The sequence below is a fragment of the Sminthopsis crassicaudata genome, chromosome 2 (assembly GCF_048593235.1).
Source record: "Sminthopsis crassicaudata isolate SCR6 chromosome 2, ASM4859323v1, whole genome shotgun sequence".
Taxonomy (NCBI): domain Eukaryota; kingdom Metazoa; phylum Chordata; class Mammalia; order Dasyuromorphia; family Dasyuridae; genus Sminthopsis; species Sminthopsis crassicaudata.
In genome coordinates this window covers 467350320-467370181 of record NC_133618.1, presented here as the reverse complement: position 1 = coordinate 467370181, position 19862 = coordinate 467350320, and the positions used below count along the sequence as shown (strand labels likewise).

At 39.0% G+C, this 19862-nt stretch overlaps 1 protein-coding gene across 1 annotated transcript; it reads right to left on the bottom strand.

Moving 5' to 3' along the window:
• Positions 1-809: 809 nt before the first annotated feature.
• ARPC5L (actin related protein 2/3 complex subunit 5 like) lies at positions 810-17432 on the bottom strand. The gene is made up of 4 exons (XM_074293077.1): positions 17091-17432; positions 10913-10985; positions 8756-8932; positions 810-1696 (listed from the first exon to the last, which is right to left on the bottom strand). The coding sequence occupies exons 1-4, from the start codon at positions 17252-17254 to the stop codon at positions 1634-1636; spliced, it is 477 nt and encodes a 158-aa protein (XP_074149178.1). The 5' UTR covers positions 17255-17432; the 3' UTR covers positions 810-1633.
• Positions 17433-19862: the final 2430 nt, after the last annotated feature.

Here is a 19862-nt window from a genome sequence, read left to right as displayed (position 1 = left end):
AGCACAGCTCATTTTAATTATTCTTGCTATAATAGGGTCTTCTAACAACTTTTGAATCAGGAAACTATTTTCAAAAATATTTACAAAATCATTCATGTAACAGGAGCCACTTATTACACATACTAAAAACAGTCTTCACACCCATACCAGAAAGCTTATACCAAAGGTAAATAGATATTTTCTTTTTTTTTTTTGAGGCTGGGGTTAAGTGACTTGCCCAGGGTCACACAGCTAGGAAATGTTAAGTGTCTGAGACCAGATGTGAACTTGGGTCCTCCTGAATTAAGTGCTGGTGCTCTATCCACTGCGCCACCTAGCTGCTCCTGTAAATAGATATTTTCAACAAGCCATTTTGGCACAACTGAGGATAGATTCAAATCAGTTGTCACCTTGATTTAACTGTCTACAAAATAAAGATATCTACATTTCCTTTGGGTTAAAGAGAATTTGGTTTTGTGTATAATACTGTACAAAAAGGTAATTAAAAATTCACAAAATAGCAATAGTTGCTTATTAAAGAAAATTGAGTTCACAGTAACGCAGATCCAAGTTTACTTTTTTATTTAATATGAATAATGGCACCCTCTGAGTTAAATTTTCTTACTGGCCTCCACCCATTTCTCATAGTTGTTTTTAAGCAAAAGGAAAACCTGTTTTTAGTAAAATATTCTCTATGTTTGGGAAATTTCATTTTACACTGACGTTTCTCCTATTCACGAATCTGTGTTCAGTGGCATTACTTTTTGCCCTTTTAAAACATCCCTCTGAGAAAAGCCATACAAAAACACTTTTAAAATATGGACAAAGTATTAAATGTGGTTGGTACTTTATTAACTTAAGATCCAAGATGTACAGACAAGGTAAACTTGAAGTTGTATGAAACAATAAATATTTAAACACCAAACATCATTTTGCCTTCTTGTGATCCATCAGCTGGGTGTGATGCAGAGCTAATGGCCTGAGCTGTATTGTAGACCCAAGAGTTGCACATGGCTCAAAAGCCAAGAGAAGCAGTTCTCTGTTCTTGGTCAGTCTCCCTGAACAACTCAGAACCTCTGCCCATTTAACATCATTCTTCTGTTTTACTAGATGAAACACACCAAAAATTAATATACTAATGAGTGAAGAGCTTTATTGATCCAGCAGGCACTTTACAATAAAAATCAGCCCCAGAGTCTGCCTCCCTCCTCTAAGGAAGACTATTTCTGTACAAACCCTCAGATTCTTTGAAAATATAACACCAAACAAGCACTCCCTTTCCAAGCAGCAAAAATTCTACACCTGCCAAAGGCATCCAACATTCTATATCAGCAGTACCCAGGAGCACCCACCAGCAGAATGAAACCGCCTCTCTCCAATATCCAATTTCAGTGGTGGCAATTCTGTTACTCCTAGGTGAAGGAGAATGTCAGCTCATGTGCAGGATTCAGAAAAGGCAGCAGCAGAACATTGAATCCCCCCCCCTCCACCTCAAAAATAAAAAGCATTTTCAACAAATGAATGGTCTGAAATATTCACTGTAGTTCTGGGGATGATGGGCCAGTGTCATCTCCATTATTCCTTCTTCTTTGTTCTGGGTCCCCCAAACTCTTCTGGTCTTCTCAGTGCAAGTTAAAAGTCTTTTTTTTTTTTTTTAAACAGTTTTTCTTGCTGTGAGAACTCTTATTATGGAACCTAGACCACCTACTGCTAATGCCTATTGGAGTGAGAAAAGGAGATCAATAATATAGGTTAGATCATTTAGCCACAAATACCACCATCTTACCCTACCCAATTAGTGAACATTACACATTTCTACAGCACTTCAAGGTTTACAAAGTACTTTTTTCAAAATAAAGTCTCATGAGGCAAGGAGTGCAAATCTTAATTCTACTTTTTAGAGAAGCACAATTCATATAACCACTATCAGTGCTGGGACTCAACCCGTTTTCCTGAGTATATTTACAATATTCTTCCCACTACATTCAACTGCATATGTGTTAATCTTTATTATTAAGCACCAATTAACAAAAAAAAAAAAAAAAAAAAAAAGGCTGCATTCCAAAATATATTCCCTATTGTACAAGGTTTTCAAACAAGAATTTGAATGACCACATGTCAGGAATGAGGCAAAGGAACATCCTACTCATGTCACTGTTTATTATTTAGTTCAGGGATGGGGAACCTTTTTTCTACCAATGGCCATTTGGATATTTATAAGCTCATTTGTGGGCCATTCAAAATTATCAGCTTTTACAACTCAAGCAGTGGGAGATTATTGTACCAACTTTCAGCTCATCACCACTTGTGGTTGCCTTAGAAAATGATTTTACACCCCACAAGTCAAATATTCCCAATTCCTGATCTATATCAACATTTCTTAAAACTTCTTCCACTTGCCTTTTTGATCATGAAACTTTTCTGTGACTTCAGGGTTTATAGGTAAATAAAATATACAAGTCAAACTAATACTAATCTTCTACAATTACTAATAACTCCACAACCCCCACATTCAGTTAGTATAGAGTCACAAAGAATAGTTTGAGAAGCTGGGATCTAGATCATGCCCATCCTTCCAGCTCTGAGGTTCTATGATTGAGAGTTCTTAAGGAATTTATGTAACAAAAATGGTTTTGGAGCTCCCAACTCTCAGATTCTATTTCCAGAATTTTTTTTTTTTTTTTGGATCAAACCCCCTGGTAAGGAAGTTCCTCTGCCAATGTAGCTGAGCACCTCAGTCAGCCTTAAGAGCTGTGCAAAATACTTAAACTCAGTAAATATTAATCACTATACCCTGTACTGGCACTGACAGATGCCACTACATTTAGTCAGAACATAGTCCTTGCTCTTATAGAGCTTTGTCTAGTAAGAGATTATGAGTAAAAAGATAAAAAAGGAGTGATAAGGATATAAAGTCCATAAGATAAAGTGGCAATAGGTGTGGGGAAGGGTGGGGTCCTTTCCGATATAAAGTGGCTTGACCTGTCTTTAAAAATTTTTCTTGACTCTTTTCCCCCCAAATAGGACTAATGCTTTATGTGACTTTATATGTATAGTGGGTATCATATTTGTTGTCTTTTCCATGAGTAAGGAAAGGGCAGTATTTAATAACATTCTGGGACAGCAGTGACAGGGTAAAGACAATAACCTGAAAGCACCAAGATTAGGAAATCTAAGGCATATCCAGGAGTAATCTAGTCTAGCTCGAATATAGAAGGTTTGGACATACTCTCAAAGGTAGGTTTAAAGAGTATGGATTATAGGCAAGAGAGAGCCATTGAAGAATTCTGAGCAAGAGTGTTATGATCAGAGTATTCTATCTTGAAAGATTGACTGCAGAGGCTACTATAACATTCCAGAGTAGCAAGAATTCATTTACTGACATCCTCCAGGGGATTTTCCTCAAGACACCATATTGATTCTCTGCAGTAGTTAGGGGAGGGGGGGGGAAGAATAGGGGAGCAGAGGAAGCTACTTATGTATAACAACTTCCCTATTATGATACAGAAAATACTGAGCAGAAATACTTCTCTATCAGCCAGTCCCATTTATGAGGTGAGCAGATTCTTATGTGGGCAGCCACGTGAAAACATTTTTACACTTCTATGGTAGAGGCATTATTCTAGGTAAAATAAATTTGCATTGGTCCTTTACAAGGGTGAAAATCATTCTTCAGGCAAACTTTGCACAGTACTGCCTCCACCAACACCATTATATAATCAAATTCCACTAAGACTTGATAGGCCAAAGCACCAGAAAGAACAGATAAGTGATAACTCATCAAAGCTATGTTTCTGAGGTCAGCCAGGGCAAGTGAACCACTGAACACATTTATAATGCCAACATGACAGCTTCTGTATGGCTGTGCCCCCTAGGAATGCTTTCATGGAAAAAAATGTCAAGACAAGGAGTTGTGTCACATTATTAAGTAACAAAAAGGATTATTGCCTATTCCAAAGAGAGTACAACAGGAATAAAACTGGACACTAAGGAGTATTTTTACAAATAAACTCCATGCAAAAGTGTCTCTCACTACTTTCTTCAACCCCATCATTCCACTGGAACCAATGATTTCCTTATCACCAAATCCAGTGGCCTCTTTTTACCCATATCTTTCACCTTACACTTTGGGGACACTTTTCATATTAGATATGTTTCTCTTAACTTGCTTTAGAGTCTGTGTCCACACCCCACATCCTATATCTCTCTTTATCCTTCCCCCCTTCCCCATCCCTCTCTCCTCTCCCTCATCTCCTTGGGATTTTCCTGATCCTGAACTGTTTCACTGGCTTTGTTGCCTCTTCCTATATTACTATCACTGGCTCTCTCCTCTAGTTACTCTGACTATATCAATGCAAGATTCCCAAATCTGAAGTCCCAAGATCCATACAAGCACTTTTAATCACTTCTAAGATATCTCCACTTACATGCCCTATGAATTATCCCAAATGAACTCTATCCCACATAGATATAAATTATCTTTAATCCCTAACCACCTAAATCTCCACCTTGTTTTCTATGCACATAACTCTGGATGTCCTATCACCTTTCAATTACTATTAGATCCTAATGATTCCAACTCCAAAACTCTCAATATCTGTCCCCACCTAATTCAGGCCCTTATTACCACTTACCTATACTACTGCAATAGAATCTTTAAAAAGTGTTTTCCCTCTATATCCTTCTCTCTAAACCATTTTCCATATGGTTGCAAAGATAATCTTAGGCATAATCTAATAATACCATTTCCCTGCTCAAAAATTTACCAAGTAAAATTAATTCCCTCTGCTTTCCATAATCTGGGAACACCCTACATTTCCAGCCTTCTGATACTGCCCTGTTCTATGCCGTTTGTACTCCAGCCAAATTGAACTGTTCCTCAAACATGGCCTGTGATCTGCTTTCCACACCTGTCATGTACCTTTAGGGATTGTTTTCACCTTCTCCTTCACACTTGTTAAACTCCTACTTATTTTTCAGAATAAAATCTATGATCCTAAATGCCTTCACCTCAATATAATACTCCTTGAATTGCAAAAGGACTTTCTTATACATCTTCTTCATGTGCTTAAAACAATACTGCATATTACTAGTATCCATTTTGATTCATTCTACTAGACTTTTAAACAGTTCAGGATTATATCTTATTTAAACTTCGTATTTTCTGTACCTTCTAATGTCCTACACACAGTAAGCAACTTCACAAATTGTTGCTGCTACTGTTTATATAATAATCTAGTACAATCCCTGCCAATATATGAATTCTCTGGAGCATTCTCAACTGGTCATTAGGTTTCTATACCTGAACACTTTCAGTGAAGGTGAATTCACTGTCCACCAAGTGAAAACTCAGAGTGTCAAAACTAAAAGGGAGCTCAAAAATCATTTAATCCAACAGTTTCATTTTACCAATGAAGGAATTAAAGTCCAGAAAGGTGCAGGGACTTGCTTCCAATCACACAGATTATAAAGAGCAAAGACCAGAAGATCCTAGGTCCCTTGATTCCATGCCCATTGATCATTCTAGTTCACTATGCCAACCATTCTACTTCTAAATGCCTCAATTACCCAGTTCTTTACATTAAGCTGAAAACTGCCTTACCAAAGTATGTCCCCACCCCTAAGAGTCACACAGAAATTGTAAAGAATCACATTATTATAGCTAGTGCTAATTTTTCTTTTATAGAAAACGCTATCTCACATATTTGGGTAATCTCAGACAAGTAAAGAATTAAATACAGATTTAATTTGGAGAACAGAATGACCTGTGGACTTTGAATGACAATTCTTGAAATTGTCTTCAAAATAGTCACACTGGGATCACAGCACAGCATTTTTACTCTTTTTTTAAATTTGCCTGCATTGCTTTCTAATTTTTTCCCTTTATCTGATTTTTTTCTTGTGCAGCAAGCTAAGTCTATAAATATGTATACATATATTGGATTTAACATATATTTTAACATGTTTAATATATATTGGATTACCTGCCATCTAAGTGAAGGTGGGAGGAAGGAGGGGAAAATTTGGAACACAAGGTTTTGCAAGGGTCAATGTTGAAAAGCTATCCATTGAAGTGGATATCTTCAACATAAAGAAGATCCAACTCACTTCCAGTTGATCAATGATGGACAGAAATAACTACACCCAGAGAAGGAACACTGGGAAGTGAATGTAAATTGTTAGCACTACTGTCTATCTACCCAGGTTACTTATACCTTCGGAATCTAATACTTAATGTGCAACAAGAAAATGATATTTACACACATATATTGTATCTGGGTTATATTGTAACATATGTAAAATGTATGAGACTGCCTGTCATCAGGGGGAGGGTGTGGAGGGAGGGGGGGATAATTTGGAAAAATGAATACAAGGGATAATATTATTAAAAAAAAAAAAAAACATTACTCATGCATATATACTGTGGGGAAAAAAAATTCTAAATTAAAAAAAAAGAAAAACTATCCATTGTGGGAAAACTGGGACACTGATACATTGTTGGTGGAATTGTGAAAGAATCCAGCCATTCTGGAGAGCAATTAGGGACTATACCCAAAAAGTTATCAAACTGTGCATATCCTTTGATCCAGCAGTGCTACTACTGGACTTATATCCCAAAGAAATACTCAAGAAGGGAAAGGGACCTGTATGTGCCAAAATGTTTGTGGCAGCCCTTTTTGTAGTGGCTAGAACCTGGAAAATGAATGAATACTCATCAATTGGAGAATGGTTGGGTAAATTATGGTATATGAATGTTATGGAATATTATTGTTCTGTAAGAAATGACCAGCAGGAGGAATACAGAGAGGCCTGCAGAGACCTACATGAACTGATGCTGAGTGAAATGAGCAGAACCAGGAGATCACTATACACTTCAACAAAGATATTGTATGAAAATATATTCTAATCGAAGTGGATATCTTCAACATAGAGAAGATCCAATTCAGTTCCAGTTGATCAATGATGGACAGAAACAGCTATACCCAGAAAAGGAACACTGGGAAATGAGTATAAAATGTTTGCACTATTTATTGTCTTTCTACTCAGGTTACTTATACCTTTGAAATCCAATTCTTACCATGCAACAAGAAATTTGGTTTTACACACATATATTGTATCTAGGATATATTGTAACACATTTATTATGTATGGAATTGCCTGTCATCTAGGGGAGGGAGTAGAAGGAGGGAGGGGAAAATTTGGAAAAGTGAATACAAGGGATAATGTTGTAAAAAAAAAAAAAAAAATTACCCATGCATATGTACTGCCAAAAAAAATTATAATTATAAAATTAATAAAAAAGAAAAAAACTATCCATGCATATGTTTTAATAAAAAGCTTTAATTAAAAAAAAAAAAACTGAACAGCAAGTTCCATTAAAAATAATGTTCAACAAATCACTATTTACTTGCCATTTTAAAACCAAATACTTATGTCACAATGAGTGACAAATAAATGTGTCAGTCTAAATTTATATGTTATACCATTTAGGGAACCAGAGCACAAAAAGACTACTACATGACACAGAATATGGAAATTCTAAAATAGAATCTAAAAACCATCACAAACTTTTCTACTATCATCTAGGTCATTAACTTCCAACCTGTGGGTTCAGGGGCTAAGAAGATGGTATAAATGATCTATAAATATTATGTATACCAAGCACCTTCATTTGAGCTTGAATATTATTTTTAAAATGAATGTTATTTGCTATGATCAATAAAATAAAAATTTATAGCCAAAAAACAAACAAACAAAAAAACCAAAAACAAAATTGTCACAATGACAATCTCTTTAGATAAACCAAAGAATACTTGCTACATAGCTACTCAGCTCTGAAAAAAAGAAATTCCCTACAAGTTTTGCCACTGCAGGTACTGAAATTCCACACTTGATTCTTCTCTCAACAGATCAGAAAGGACCCCTGTTTAGCTAAAAAACAAACAAAAATAGCCTGATCCCATCCATCAGTGCACAAGTCTCCATGGGTGAAGCCTGCCAATTGCTTAGCTAGGATACACAATTCCTAGCACTAAATACCAAAGAATACATAGTTTCCTAATGTGATTAACCTTTTAGGCTTCAAGATACTTCACTTGCCTCTCTGAGGGATGCTGTATGAATCATACAATAGGAAAGCACCTTGTAAACCATCAAGTACTACAGAAACATGACTTTCAATAACCATTTATTAGTATATATGTCTGCAGCATCTATTATATTCTAACATTATTAATGAATATGACTAAACTTAAGGGGAGAGACGTCACCTCAAAAAAAGATGGTCCTAGGAATTTTTCACCACAGATTTGAAGGAACAGAATATACTCCCTATCTTCATGAAGACCTATGTATTTGTCCTTAGGCAATCTCTCTTCTCTTGACCTTCAGTTTTTTTCATCTATAAATTGGTAATAATACCATCACCACTAACATCTTTCTGATTCTTAATTGCATCCTGAAGCCTTCCATTCTTAAAGACTATATTCTACTTCTGGCAGGTCTTAATAAAGCTGGAAAATCCTTAAGGAACATTAACTATATATACAGGTATCCACCTGCTAAATGAGATGTATTCATCATTAGAAGGCTGGCCACAAAAACTTTTAAAAAAAATCATCTACCATGGCTTAGAGAGGTGATCTGCCCCAGTGAGGCATTTATGTATGAAATACTAAAGTGATTACAAAACACTTTAAAATAGAAAGGCAACAGCAGGCTGTGCACATGGGTGCTTGCTTTGTGAATAGATCCCTGCGAAGGAAAAAACACATACCTTCTCATGCCACTGAAGTAACACAGCGCTGCTATTCTCTGTGGGCTTTTCAAATCCTTTATAAATGTACTTCATTAACAAGTCAATGCCATTTCTGTCTAATGATTGTACAGCCTGCTCTATCTCACTGCTTTTAAAGTTCGTGAGCACTTTCAGTACCACTCCTTGGGCCCGTTCCTGCAAAGACAGAAGAGAGAGTGGTGAGATCCAAGGGGCCATTCTAGGGCAGGTGTTGGACAAGACAAGGTGCCCACACAGAGAGGGGGGATGCTGGCAGAGGTTCCATCCTTCTGAGGGACTGGGTTGGCTCCATTTTGTCTTATAGGATTATAAGATAATGCTGAGAACTAATGTCTGTCCATAAAACTGGTAACAAAGCAATCACTTTTATGCTCCCAACATGTTCTCTAATTATGAGAAGCTGTGTAGTGCTAGGAATAAGCACTGGATTTGAAATCTAAATCCCTAACTTGAAGGCTAAATTTTACAAAAACTATTTGACCTTGGTTTTGCCTTAGTTTCCTTATCTGTAAAATGAAAATAAATTTTGTCCTATCTTATCCACAAAGCTATTGTGAGAATCAAATTAATAAATAGAAAGTGCTTTGCAAATAAAGAAAATATTATTGCAAAGTGAGCTATAACTTATTTAAAGTCAAACATTTACCATTATACAGTCTAGAGATAACCTCGGATATCTGACAATAACTAAGGCAGAGAAGCAACACTCTATTTCTGTCTCACTGGAAGTCAAAAGAAGGTTCTTTTCTGGCTTTTCTGTACCACTATGGTTTTATATGTGATTCTGTGGCTAACTTAAAATAAAATGAAAATTTCATTATAATAATGAAATTCCAATTTATTTTTATCTATTGTAAGACTGCATTTTATACCTCTCTCAAAAAGCTTTTTTCAAATAATCAGTATCTAAAGCTATTTTTTCAAGCTATTAAAAGTATTATCTAGACCAGTGGCCCTCAAACTTTTTAAATAGGGGGCCAGTTCACTGTCCCTCAGACTGTTGGAGAGCAGGACTATAGTAAAAACAAAAACTCACACTCTGTCTCCACTCCTCAGCCCATTTGCCATAACCCAGCGGGCCGCATAAACATCCTTAGCAGGCCACATCTGGCCCACAGGTCATAGTTTGAGAACCCCTGGTCTAGCTCATTAAGATTGTAATCGCCATGCTACTAATCATGTATAAAATCATCTGCATGTGTACAAGAAATAGCACTGGAGCCAGGAAATCTGACCTGGAATCTAGTCTCACCATTAACCAAGTGTGTGACATCTGGCATGCCATTTTCTCTCTCAGGACCTTAAGCTTTCTCCCTGATAAATGAGAGCATCTAATCTCTTAGGGTTTCTTCTGGTTCTAACTAATTCTCCCTTCATACCACTGCTAGACTTTATTTTCTGAGATAGCTATATTCATAGGTCCCTTCCCCATTTTCTAATGTCGTCCTCTTCAAAGTCCTTCCAGCAGCAGCATCCTACCTCCTCAGGCCAACATCCTACTTTTCCAGGCTCCTTTTCAAGACCTAGCCAAAATCCAACCACAGGTCCCTCCCAAGGCTAAAATCCTGAGGCCTAAGGACCTTCTCAGGGCCAACATTCTACACCTTGACTCCAAGGTCCTCTCTAACACAAACATTTTATACTCTAAGGAGCTTCTTGGCACCAACAATTCTGTTTTAAGTCCCTATCTTTTTTTATACCACAGCCTCCTTTGGTTATATATCGTCTATGGCCTTGTCCGAAAATTTTTTTTAAATGAAATACAAAGGATAATAAAGGAAATCACATATAGTTACAAAAATAGAGATTTTTTTAAATTTCTCAAGCCACTGATTAATAATCTTTGTATATCCACATGTCCCTTCCAACAATCAACAAAGTCTTTTCCGGTACTAACAGTGTATATTCTACAATTTTCTTGTTCTGTGATACTCCATTATTATTATTTTTAATAAATTTCACAACTGGCCAAAAAAATCTTTAATAAAGCAGAACTTGTTTTCAAATTCTCTGGGCAAACTCACATAACTTTTTATTGAGGTTGTATATGTCATGAGGCTGGGGGGCAATTTTCAAGGCCCAGTCTCTGAAAATATGTACCCAATATCCCATTTCCAAAACTACTATCCTGTTTACCTTTACTGCTTGATTCTTCGCATTGACAGGGGAGTTTCGTAAAGCTGCATGAAATGCTCTGAGCATATCACCTGTGCATCACTGCCAGTCAAGGATCACTCTGATGGGATAGAATATTTAAGCCTGCTGCACGTGTTTAACGTTCATTAAAGTTCTTAGGATGAAAAAGCCAAATAGATCATCTTCATCTTTTCCCCTCCCACCTCACCCCCCCCCCCAGCAATATATGTAAAAGGGTAAGCAAAAAGGGCAGTCTATCCACTAAGTTTTGCTTTTTTAAATAACCAATGTTGTGCTTTGATGGGTGGCAGTGAAGGCCCAAGTGGTAGCATTAAGTCTGTGATAAACTGCCAAACTGCCCTATCTACTGTTACCGGCACCTGAAGTTTGGCAGTTGATTCACCAACAGATTCACCTTGAGGGGCAGAGGCTGTTCCATGTTTGTCTTGGAAATTCCCAGCATCCATATTTTTTTGATTTGATCTAGTAGGCCTTCTATGAATTTGTTTCCTCTTGTGGGAAACCATCTATAAATATTTGATGGTCCCCCCTTCCCAAGTGTTATTGTGAGGAAAGTGATTTGTAAATTTTAAATGCTTTGAGAATGAGAACTTCTTATTCAGAGAAAACATGTTTCACCTTTGATCTCCCCAGCCTACAAATATGTATTGAAGCTAATTTAATCTCATCAAAGTATGCATAAATGCTTTACTTGTATTCAAAGAGTCTTTTATGGTCATTAAACTCTCAAAGAAATGAAAATTAAACTACAGACTAATTAATGTCTTCTTCCAAATGTCTACCAGTGAAATCCCAAAGCACTAATTAATATCTCAAAATTAAATCTAGTGAACAGTTCATAGCAAATCAGAACCTTCCTCTTCCCACCTCAATTATAGTATTTCATTCTCATACATTATTCTGTATTCAGAACAAGGGAACACTGGAAAAAAATCTAGGTTATATCCCCAAAGGTGACATTTATTTTTAGCTACATTACATCTGCTAGTCTTAATTTCCTCTTTTAAAACATGGTATGGAGCCTTCAAAAAAAAATCTAAATACAGACTATATATATATATATATATATCACAACCTCTGCTCAATTAAGTCCCTCCATGACTAAAACCAATGAAACTTCAAACTAAGGAACTCTGGGGTTAAGTATATTAAAATAGTTTTCCAAAATCTAATAAAGCAGCACCTGAATTCTCATATAGTAACCTATTGTTGAAGACTATCAAATACTCCCTCAAACATTTGACTACCTTCTAAGTAGATCACCAGACATCAAATAAGAAACAGGATGGCATAGTGAAACTGGACATCAAGTCAGAAAAAGAACAGGATTAGACTTGTTCTGCAAGTAGAAAAAATGGATAGAATTTTCAGAGGCAGGTTCATTTAACACAAGAAAAAACTTCTTCAAAATGAAAATTGTTCAGAAATGGGATGGCCTGCCTCAACAAGTAGGTTTTGTGTCATGGGAAGTTTTCAATCAAAGTACATATTGTAGAGGTAATAATTAAACTGTTATGATCTCTTCCAAATGAGATTGTAATACATCTTGTGAACTTGAGTCAATTCACTTTTCTCTGAATCTCTTCTCCCATCTCTAAGATGAGGAAGTTGGACCTGAGTTACATTCTAGTTCTAATATGCTACGAATACATGAAACCATTTGTGTCTAAATTTTTCCTCCACAATCCTCCATTTACTCACCTCCACCCAATATCTCTATTACCTGTTATCTCTTCTACCAAAATATCAAAAATTATTTGATATCAATAACTTCCATATCCAATAACTTTCCACTGAATTATACTTTATTGTGAATGAGTTTTAGTTAGGGTATATCCTAAAAGCCCTTGAATAAAGCTCGTGGCAGATAAAGATATTTCCCAATTCATAAAGCTGTTTAAATAGATAGCACTACAGTCTACCAAGAAAAATGTCAGAAGTCAGAACACCTGGGTTTCAGTCCAGTCACCACTTTTGTTTCATTGGGGGAATTATATGCCATTTCAGAGTCATTCATCTGTAAAATGTGAGGAATGAATTAAGAGCATCACTAAAGTGCTTTCTAAAGACTTCTACAAAGTGATAATAAAGCACACAAAAAGGAGGTGCAAAAAAATACTATACAACACTATGTAATGAATACAATAATAAAGGGCTTAAAAAACTTCAGATAAAATACCATGTTATTAATACTATACAGTCAAATTTAAATGATACATCCATCTTGTCTCTTAACTGGTAAATTCATTTTTTTTCAGGGCACATACTTTGTCAGGGTTTTTTCTGCTGTGTAGTATAACACTTGTCAGTAACACCTATTGATAAGGCATTTGCACTTACCCTGTGAAGTAGATGCTACATTATGCCCATTTTACAGAAAATGAAACAGGCTCAAAGAAGTTAAATGATTCCTCAGCTAGTGCCAGGAAAGTTAATTTAAACTTTTCTTGACTCCAAATCCAATATTTTCCCCACTGGCTGGCATAGCAAAGCAAAATATATCCACACCTTTCTTAAACCCCCCCCCCAAAAAAAAAACCAAGTCACTTCTAAGTCTAATAGTCTACATTGTTTTGACATTCTATTCTGTTTTAAGGTCTCTTTTTATCTTAATCTCATGATATTTAATTGTATATTTGCCATTTCAGCCCTTCATCTCTAGTACAAGAGCTGATGTTTTACAAAGATCAAATAGAAATCAAATGAGATAGTAAAGGACAATATAAGTGTTATGTATTTTTATTTTAAGAAAGGGAAAAGATTGAGTCAGAAGATTTTTATATGAATCCCATGTCTGCTATTTATTAGCCCTGTGACCTTGGGCAATCATTTCACTTTTCTGAATGTCTGTTGTGAACATAAAATGTTAGAACACATACCACTGCAAGAAAGGAATACAAGCTTTACTTTTATTACTTTGATGATCTTAGCCAAGTCTTCTATGCACTCTTGAGTCTCAGTTTCCTCATTTATAAAATGGGGTGGTGGCGGGTATAGAGCATGTCCCTTCTGACAACAAACACACCCACTGCTGTGAATTGGCACAATGTACAGTGTGCTAGGCGGGAATACCACTTCATTTCTGGGTCTATAAATGAGAAGGCTAGTACAGATGGATTCCTCTAGACATGTATTTTCTTAGGATCTGTAATACAATGAAATCTACAAAGATTTCTGAAATCACTGTATTATTACTGTACTGGCCCTGAAATTCAAGCTTTTAATCTATAACTTTGGGGTGATTTGAGCAGGGGGAAGGGTACATTGTCAGAGATCTTGTGGTCCTTCCCCAAAGCAGACTGAGTCAGGTACGGCTGGAAGCCCATTGAGTGGTTCTCAAGCTCATCCTTTTCTTATCTTTATTTTGATCTGTACCTGTAGACCTCTAATTTCATTCGTATCGGTGAGTTACAGTAACAGTGAGAACGGAAACCTGTTCCAAAGTAGACCAGTGACAGTTCTACAAGTTATAGACTTAAGAAAGCTGGCTGGGGGACTAAGTGGTTAAATGATTTGCCCAGGGTCATAAACACTATGGAGAAGAGGCAGGACTTGAACCCAGGTCATCCTGACTCAAATTAGTTCCCACCCACTCCACTCTAGTCCAAGCAAGAGTTCTGCAATAGGTCCCTTTATCCCCAATTCTCTAACTAAAACACCTTCCTAACCCCCTAGATTACCTGATGTATAAGTACTTACTGACATATTATTTTACCCTTCCTGTTCCTAAATTCATTCCAGAATGTATTTATATGTCTCCTATAATGAGTATCTCTGCTGACATAATTTCTGTCAATGAATAGTTTTTATCAGGGTTTAATACAAGAATAACTGTACCTATACTGTGTTTGCATAAGTCTGAAATATTTGACTATCTGGTCTGTACTGAGGGTTACAAAAAGGCAAGCAATCATTCAACTATTACTTTCTTCTCAATGAAGGTCTTCAAGCCAGAATGAATGACTACTTGTCAAGGACAGTGTAGAAGGGATTCTTTTTACTCTGAGGATTAATTTCAAATAAGGTAAATATTAATACCAGAGCAGCTTTAGTGGCACAGTGAATAGAGTATCAGGCCAGACTCATCTTCCTGAGTTTAAATCCAACCTTGGAAACTTAGTAGCTTTGTGAAATTGAACAAGTCACGTAATCCTGTTTGCCTCATCTGTCAAATGAGCTGGAGAAGGAAGTGGCAAATATTTCTGCCAAGAAACCCTCAACAAAAATGTTAATTCTATGATTTTCTATGACTTTATCATCTCATTTGAAGAATGCAGACTATATTCCAATCACTATAGTATTAGTTACATTTTACAGAAATTTGAGACCCAGAGGGGACAAGTGATCTGCCCAAGGTCATAAAGACAATCAGAAGCTGAAATGGAATTCAATCCCGGGTCTTTCGACTTCTAGTAAGCAGTTTTTTCCACTAGTCTTATCAGAATTTTAATAGTATGTCATAGCAAATAAATAGGAAAGTGACCTTGAAGCCAAGATCTCTGATTTATAAGGGCTCTAGGACCCTGGACAAGACTATTGACCTCCCAGTGCTATTGGAAATTTGCTAAGAAACTAAATTACAGAGAAGATAAATTTGAGAATTCCCTGTACTAGTGAAATCATAGGACCTGTCTATATACATAAAAAGAATACCAATTACAAGCCATACTTTTTTTTTTTTTAATTTTACCAAGTCAGATGTTAGGAGTAAATATCATCAGACCAAAAAAACTTTTTTAAATAAGGTTAGATCAAAGTGGTAATATTTGCACTACTGTCCTCATAGGATTGTTCTAAACCTGAAACAGAAAAATGCGAGCCACTCCAAGCTTTTAAATTTCCTCCATCTGAGACTGCTTCCTAAAGTAGTTCTTATTTTCTGTGATGGAGTCAATCAATTCCTTAGGTAAATGAGGCTGCAAATTTTAAGTGTCAAAACTTTTTTTTTTTTTACTGGATGTATGAGATAGACATAACTGACTATATTATTAAAATAACTAGTATCCTTTTTGGATTTATGAATAGCTGGGCACAATTTAATAACCATTCTGCTTATAAAGGCTTTATTTCTATAGCTAGAGTTTAGGGAGCCTATTTTTGGCCTTTATGAAGTTACCTCCTTTTAAAAACGGCTTCCAACCTCAGAAGGAAACAATATGGAAAAAGGACACGCCAAACACAGAATACTAAAGAGTAAAAGATGGCTGTTAAAATAGCAAAAAGATACTAACAGCACTAGTTCTTGAAGCTTTTCTTTCTATTCCCAGGCAGAGGTAAAATCTCAAATCCACATAAGCCTTCTATTCAAAAACTGCTTTCCTCCCCTCTCCTCCCCTCCCCCACCGCACACCTATTTTTAACAAGGCTCGCTCCCTGTCACAGCATGAGGGTATGAAGCATGGTTAATGAATGCAGATCTGTATCCGGGACTGCTCTGACCCCATCTATTACTCAGCACTGGATCACCTTGGGCACTCCCCGACCGAGGCTGAGAAGGGCCCAATTTCCTGTCCCATTCCCCCCCCCCCCATCTCCGTTCTGTAGGGTGGGGTACGGATACGGTTAAAGACACCCACCTCTTCCATTTCTAAACAGGAAAAACCAACCACTCCACATTTTTCCAAACTTGGCCCATCCCTCCTTCCTCACACCTGAGTTCCGTCGGCCGGCGGAACGGGGAATCGGGACTTTGGGAAAGCCAGAGTCCCAGAGCTCGGGGGCAAGTTGCCCGGGCTCCCAGGCGCTTTACACAACGCAGGGGAGGAGGTGAACCTCCAGACGGGGGGGTGGGGGGGGGACGGGAGGGGGGAAGCGTACCACCTGCGGAAGTGTGGGAAAGGGCTGGGGGGTGGGGGGGTCCTCGATCCACCTTCCCTCTAACTGCTTCTACAATGTAAGGGATAAACTAAATATCCAGCAAAGTAGTACGGGGAAGAAAAAGGGAATCTCAGAACCCGTGGGACGGAGCTGGGCCGGGAAAGGCTCCGAGGTCGGAGCGCAGCCGTGAACGGCTCTAGGGACGGGTAGTAAAGACACTCAGACACGGGGACTTAGTACCTTCCAGGGTCCCGCTCCCCCTCTCTCCGCCCCGGTGGCCCCTGACAGTCTCCCTTCCTCCTCTCCCTCCCCGGAGCCCGCGCGGGTGGCGGAAGGATATTGCCGCAGAAGGCTGTCCACCTCCCCCGGGTCCGGGTCCGAGTCCGGGCCCGGCTCCGCCGCCGCCGCCGCCGCCGCTTCCTCCTGCTCGTCGACGAATTTGTTCTCGTCGAACTCGTCGATGTCCACCTTGCGGAAGCGCGAGGACTGCGTGTTCCGGGCCATAGCGACCGTCTCCTCGGCCTCCCGCTCAACGCCGGGATATGGAAGAGAAGGAGCGAAAAAGCTCCGCAGGGACGGCTCTCGGAGCCCGGCAACGGCCCCGGCAACGGTCCGGGAGACGACTCCGCCGCGCCGCGCGCCGCGCCGGGACGCACGCCCGCTTCCGGCGAGAGCCGGAACCGGATGTGGGGTCAGCCCGGGGGGTGGGGCTGGCGGGCAGGGTTGAATTTGGGGAGGCAAGGAGGCTGCTTTACACTGGCGAGGCTGGCCCCAGGTTGTTTCTCGCGCATGGCGGCAGCGGCGGCGGTGGGGCGGGGGTTAAGGGATGGTGCTGAATGATCATTGTAAACTGATGCTCCTACTATGTGTACTTCAGGGCTTAGGAAGCGCTTTCCCCATCCCCAATAGCTCAGGGAAGTAAGAAGGGGTGAGGACTGATAGTTCTCTTCTCCAGATGAGCATTCCAGAAAGGGAGTCCGGGGCAGCTTTGAGGTCCCGTCCAGACCTGGTAGTCTGAGAAGTCGTGAGTGATTCCTCCCAGCTGGCAGAGGGAGTCTGTCAGTCAACAAACTGGCTGTTGTTACTACGTGCCGGGCATCTTGCCAAGCGCCAGGAAAACAAAGAAGCCAGAGAGGGAGGAAGTAGTGGGGAAAGCTGCCTGCCAGTCATTCATTAAGCATTTATTAAGCACCTATTATGTACTAAATTGTACAAAATGCTAGGAATATAAAAAGGCAAAACCGTCTGGCACTTCAAGGGGCTTGCCGCCTGGGGGATTTGAGGAAAGGAAAATCTAGGAAGTGAAGGCCTGTCAGACGGCTCTCCGCTGCAGAGGCTTTCAGAGGCACGGAGGCTGCGGGCGGGAGTTTTGCAGGGTGATGAGGCTCCTGACTGACTAAGTGCTTTACACATATTTCTTTAGATCGCAACTCTGTGAGGGCCCGGACTGGCACTCGTCTTTAACTTCCCAGTACATACAGTAGCTGTGCAATAAACGTTTATTGAATGGATTTTACGGAAAGGCAGACACTCCCAAAGGGAAGTGGCCTGCTTAGGGCCTCACAGGATTTAGAACTGGATGGGATCTTAGAGATTAGTCAAAATCCTCCTTAATGAGGACAAAGACACTAAGGCCAGGGAATAGTAATGATTTGCCAAAAGTCACTCATCTAGTAACTGGAAAAGCTGGGAATGGAAACCCGGTCCTCATACTCCCAGTCCAGTGCTCTCCTGACTTAGAGAAGTTAGATCCGGCTTAGAATCTGTTTCCCACTTCCTACTGGGGGAGGGGGGTCTTTATCTGGCAAAAGGCAAAAATGAAATTCAGGTCACGATCATTTACGGGAGGCACAGAAATTTTAATGCAAGAAAGGGAATGGCACCAGAGAACTAGGAGAACACTCAACAACCTTTACTTGGTCTGACCCAAAGGCACCAATTTCTGGCTTTTCCTCCAAGAAAGCTTTGGTAGCAGATTCTCTGTCTTGACCTACCTGTGTTACAGCGTTAGGAGAAAAGCAGCTTGTGAATTTTAGAAATGTTGTAGAGATGTATTACGATTGTGCTCACTTTCCATTCCCCAACTGCAAAAGGCACTTTTGGAAAATGATTCGTATCTTCAGAGTTGAGGCTGGGAAGGGACCCCAAAAGGTTGGGGGTTCCGCAGACCCATATCATGTGTGTCTCAAAAGAATTTGTAGGCTTGTACCCATATCCAAGGCAAGGGGCAAAGTTTATTGTAATTGTAACACCACTTGAACTGGACTAAAGTCCAGAGGATGTAGCTAAGAAACGGAAGCAAGGAGACACAGCTAGTGCTCCAAGTTATTGATATGTCCCAGAGGTAGAACGAGGAGTGGTCTCAAGAATTTGGTTATCACTGACCAAGGGCAGTAATGGTTGTAGAACTATTCTAAGGCTAAAAGACTTGAAATCATTGACAGACAGGATCAATAATATTGTTTCCCTAAAGTCTGAGGGAAGAAATATTATATTCTTAGGCCAGAGGATTTTATAATCATTGACAGAACAATAGCATTCTTAGATCAGAGGGCCTCAGGAGCATAGATTCCAAAGCCAGAAGATTTAGAATTACTGACAGATTATTAGAACAGAAGCCCCCTAAGGTCAGGGGACCTTAAAATTATTGCTGTCTCCCCTAAAAGCTGTATTACATCATCAGGGGATAGGGACTGACATCCTCAGTGGGAGAAGGAGCAGTTATTATTATCACTTGACGTTTGTGAATCGCCCACAGCCTGCTGGATACTGTACCAGATACAGAAACAGCCCCTGCCCCTGCCTCTGTTGCTTAGCATCAGTGGGTAACTATATATTAGAGATGTTAATTCCTGTCAGGTTCTATGTGTGAGCTAGATATAACTAAACAGTTCTAAGGAATGAAGTAGTATCCAGCAATCAGTTCTAGTAAGGAATACAGACAGTTTATATCAAATTCCTTCATTCTTAGGCTCAGAGAAGTGATGCCAATATTCCAATTTGAGTTCCAGACATAGGGAGATGTTAACCTATCTTATCTCTCCCACATCACTAAATAGTTTAGGAAGGAAAACTAAAACCAATACCATTGCAGTTTCTTGAACTCTGATCC

Bases quoted from the DNA above. Each gene is read 5' to 3' on its own strand.
- ARPC5L (XM_074293077.1), bottom strand. From the start codon at position 17,254: ATGGCCCGGAACACGCAGTCCTCGCGCTTCCGCAAGGTGGACATCGAC. The intron at 10,986-17,090 runs ATATCCTTCCGC...GCAGTGATGCAC, and splicing joins GTGGACAGCCTTCTGCGGCA to AGGTGATATGCTCAGAGCAT. The intron at 1,697-8,755 runs GTATGTGTTTTT...TCACTCCAATAG, and splicing joins TACTTCAGTGGCATGAGAAG to GCATTAGCAGTAGGTGGTCT.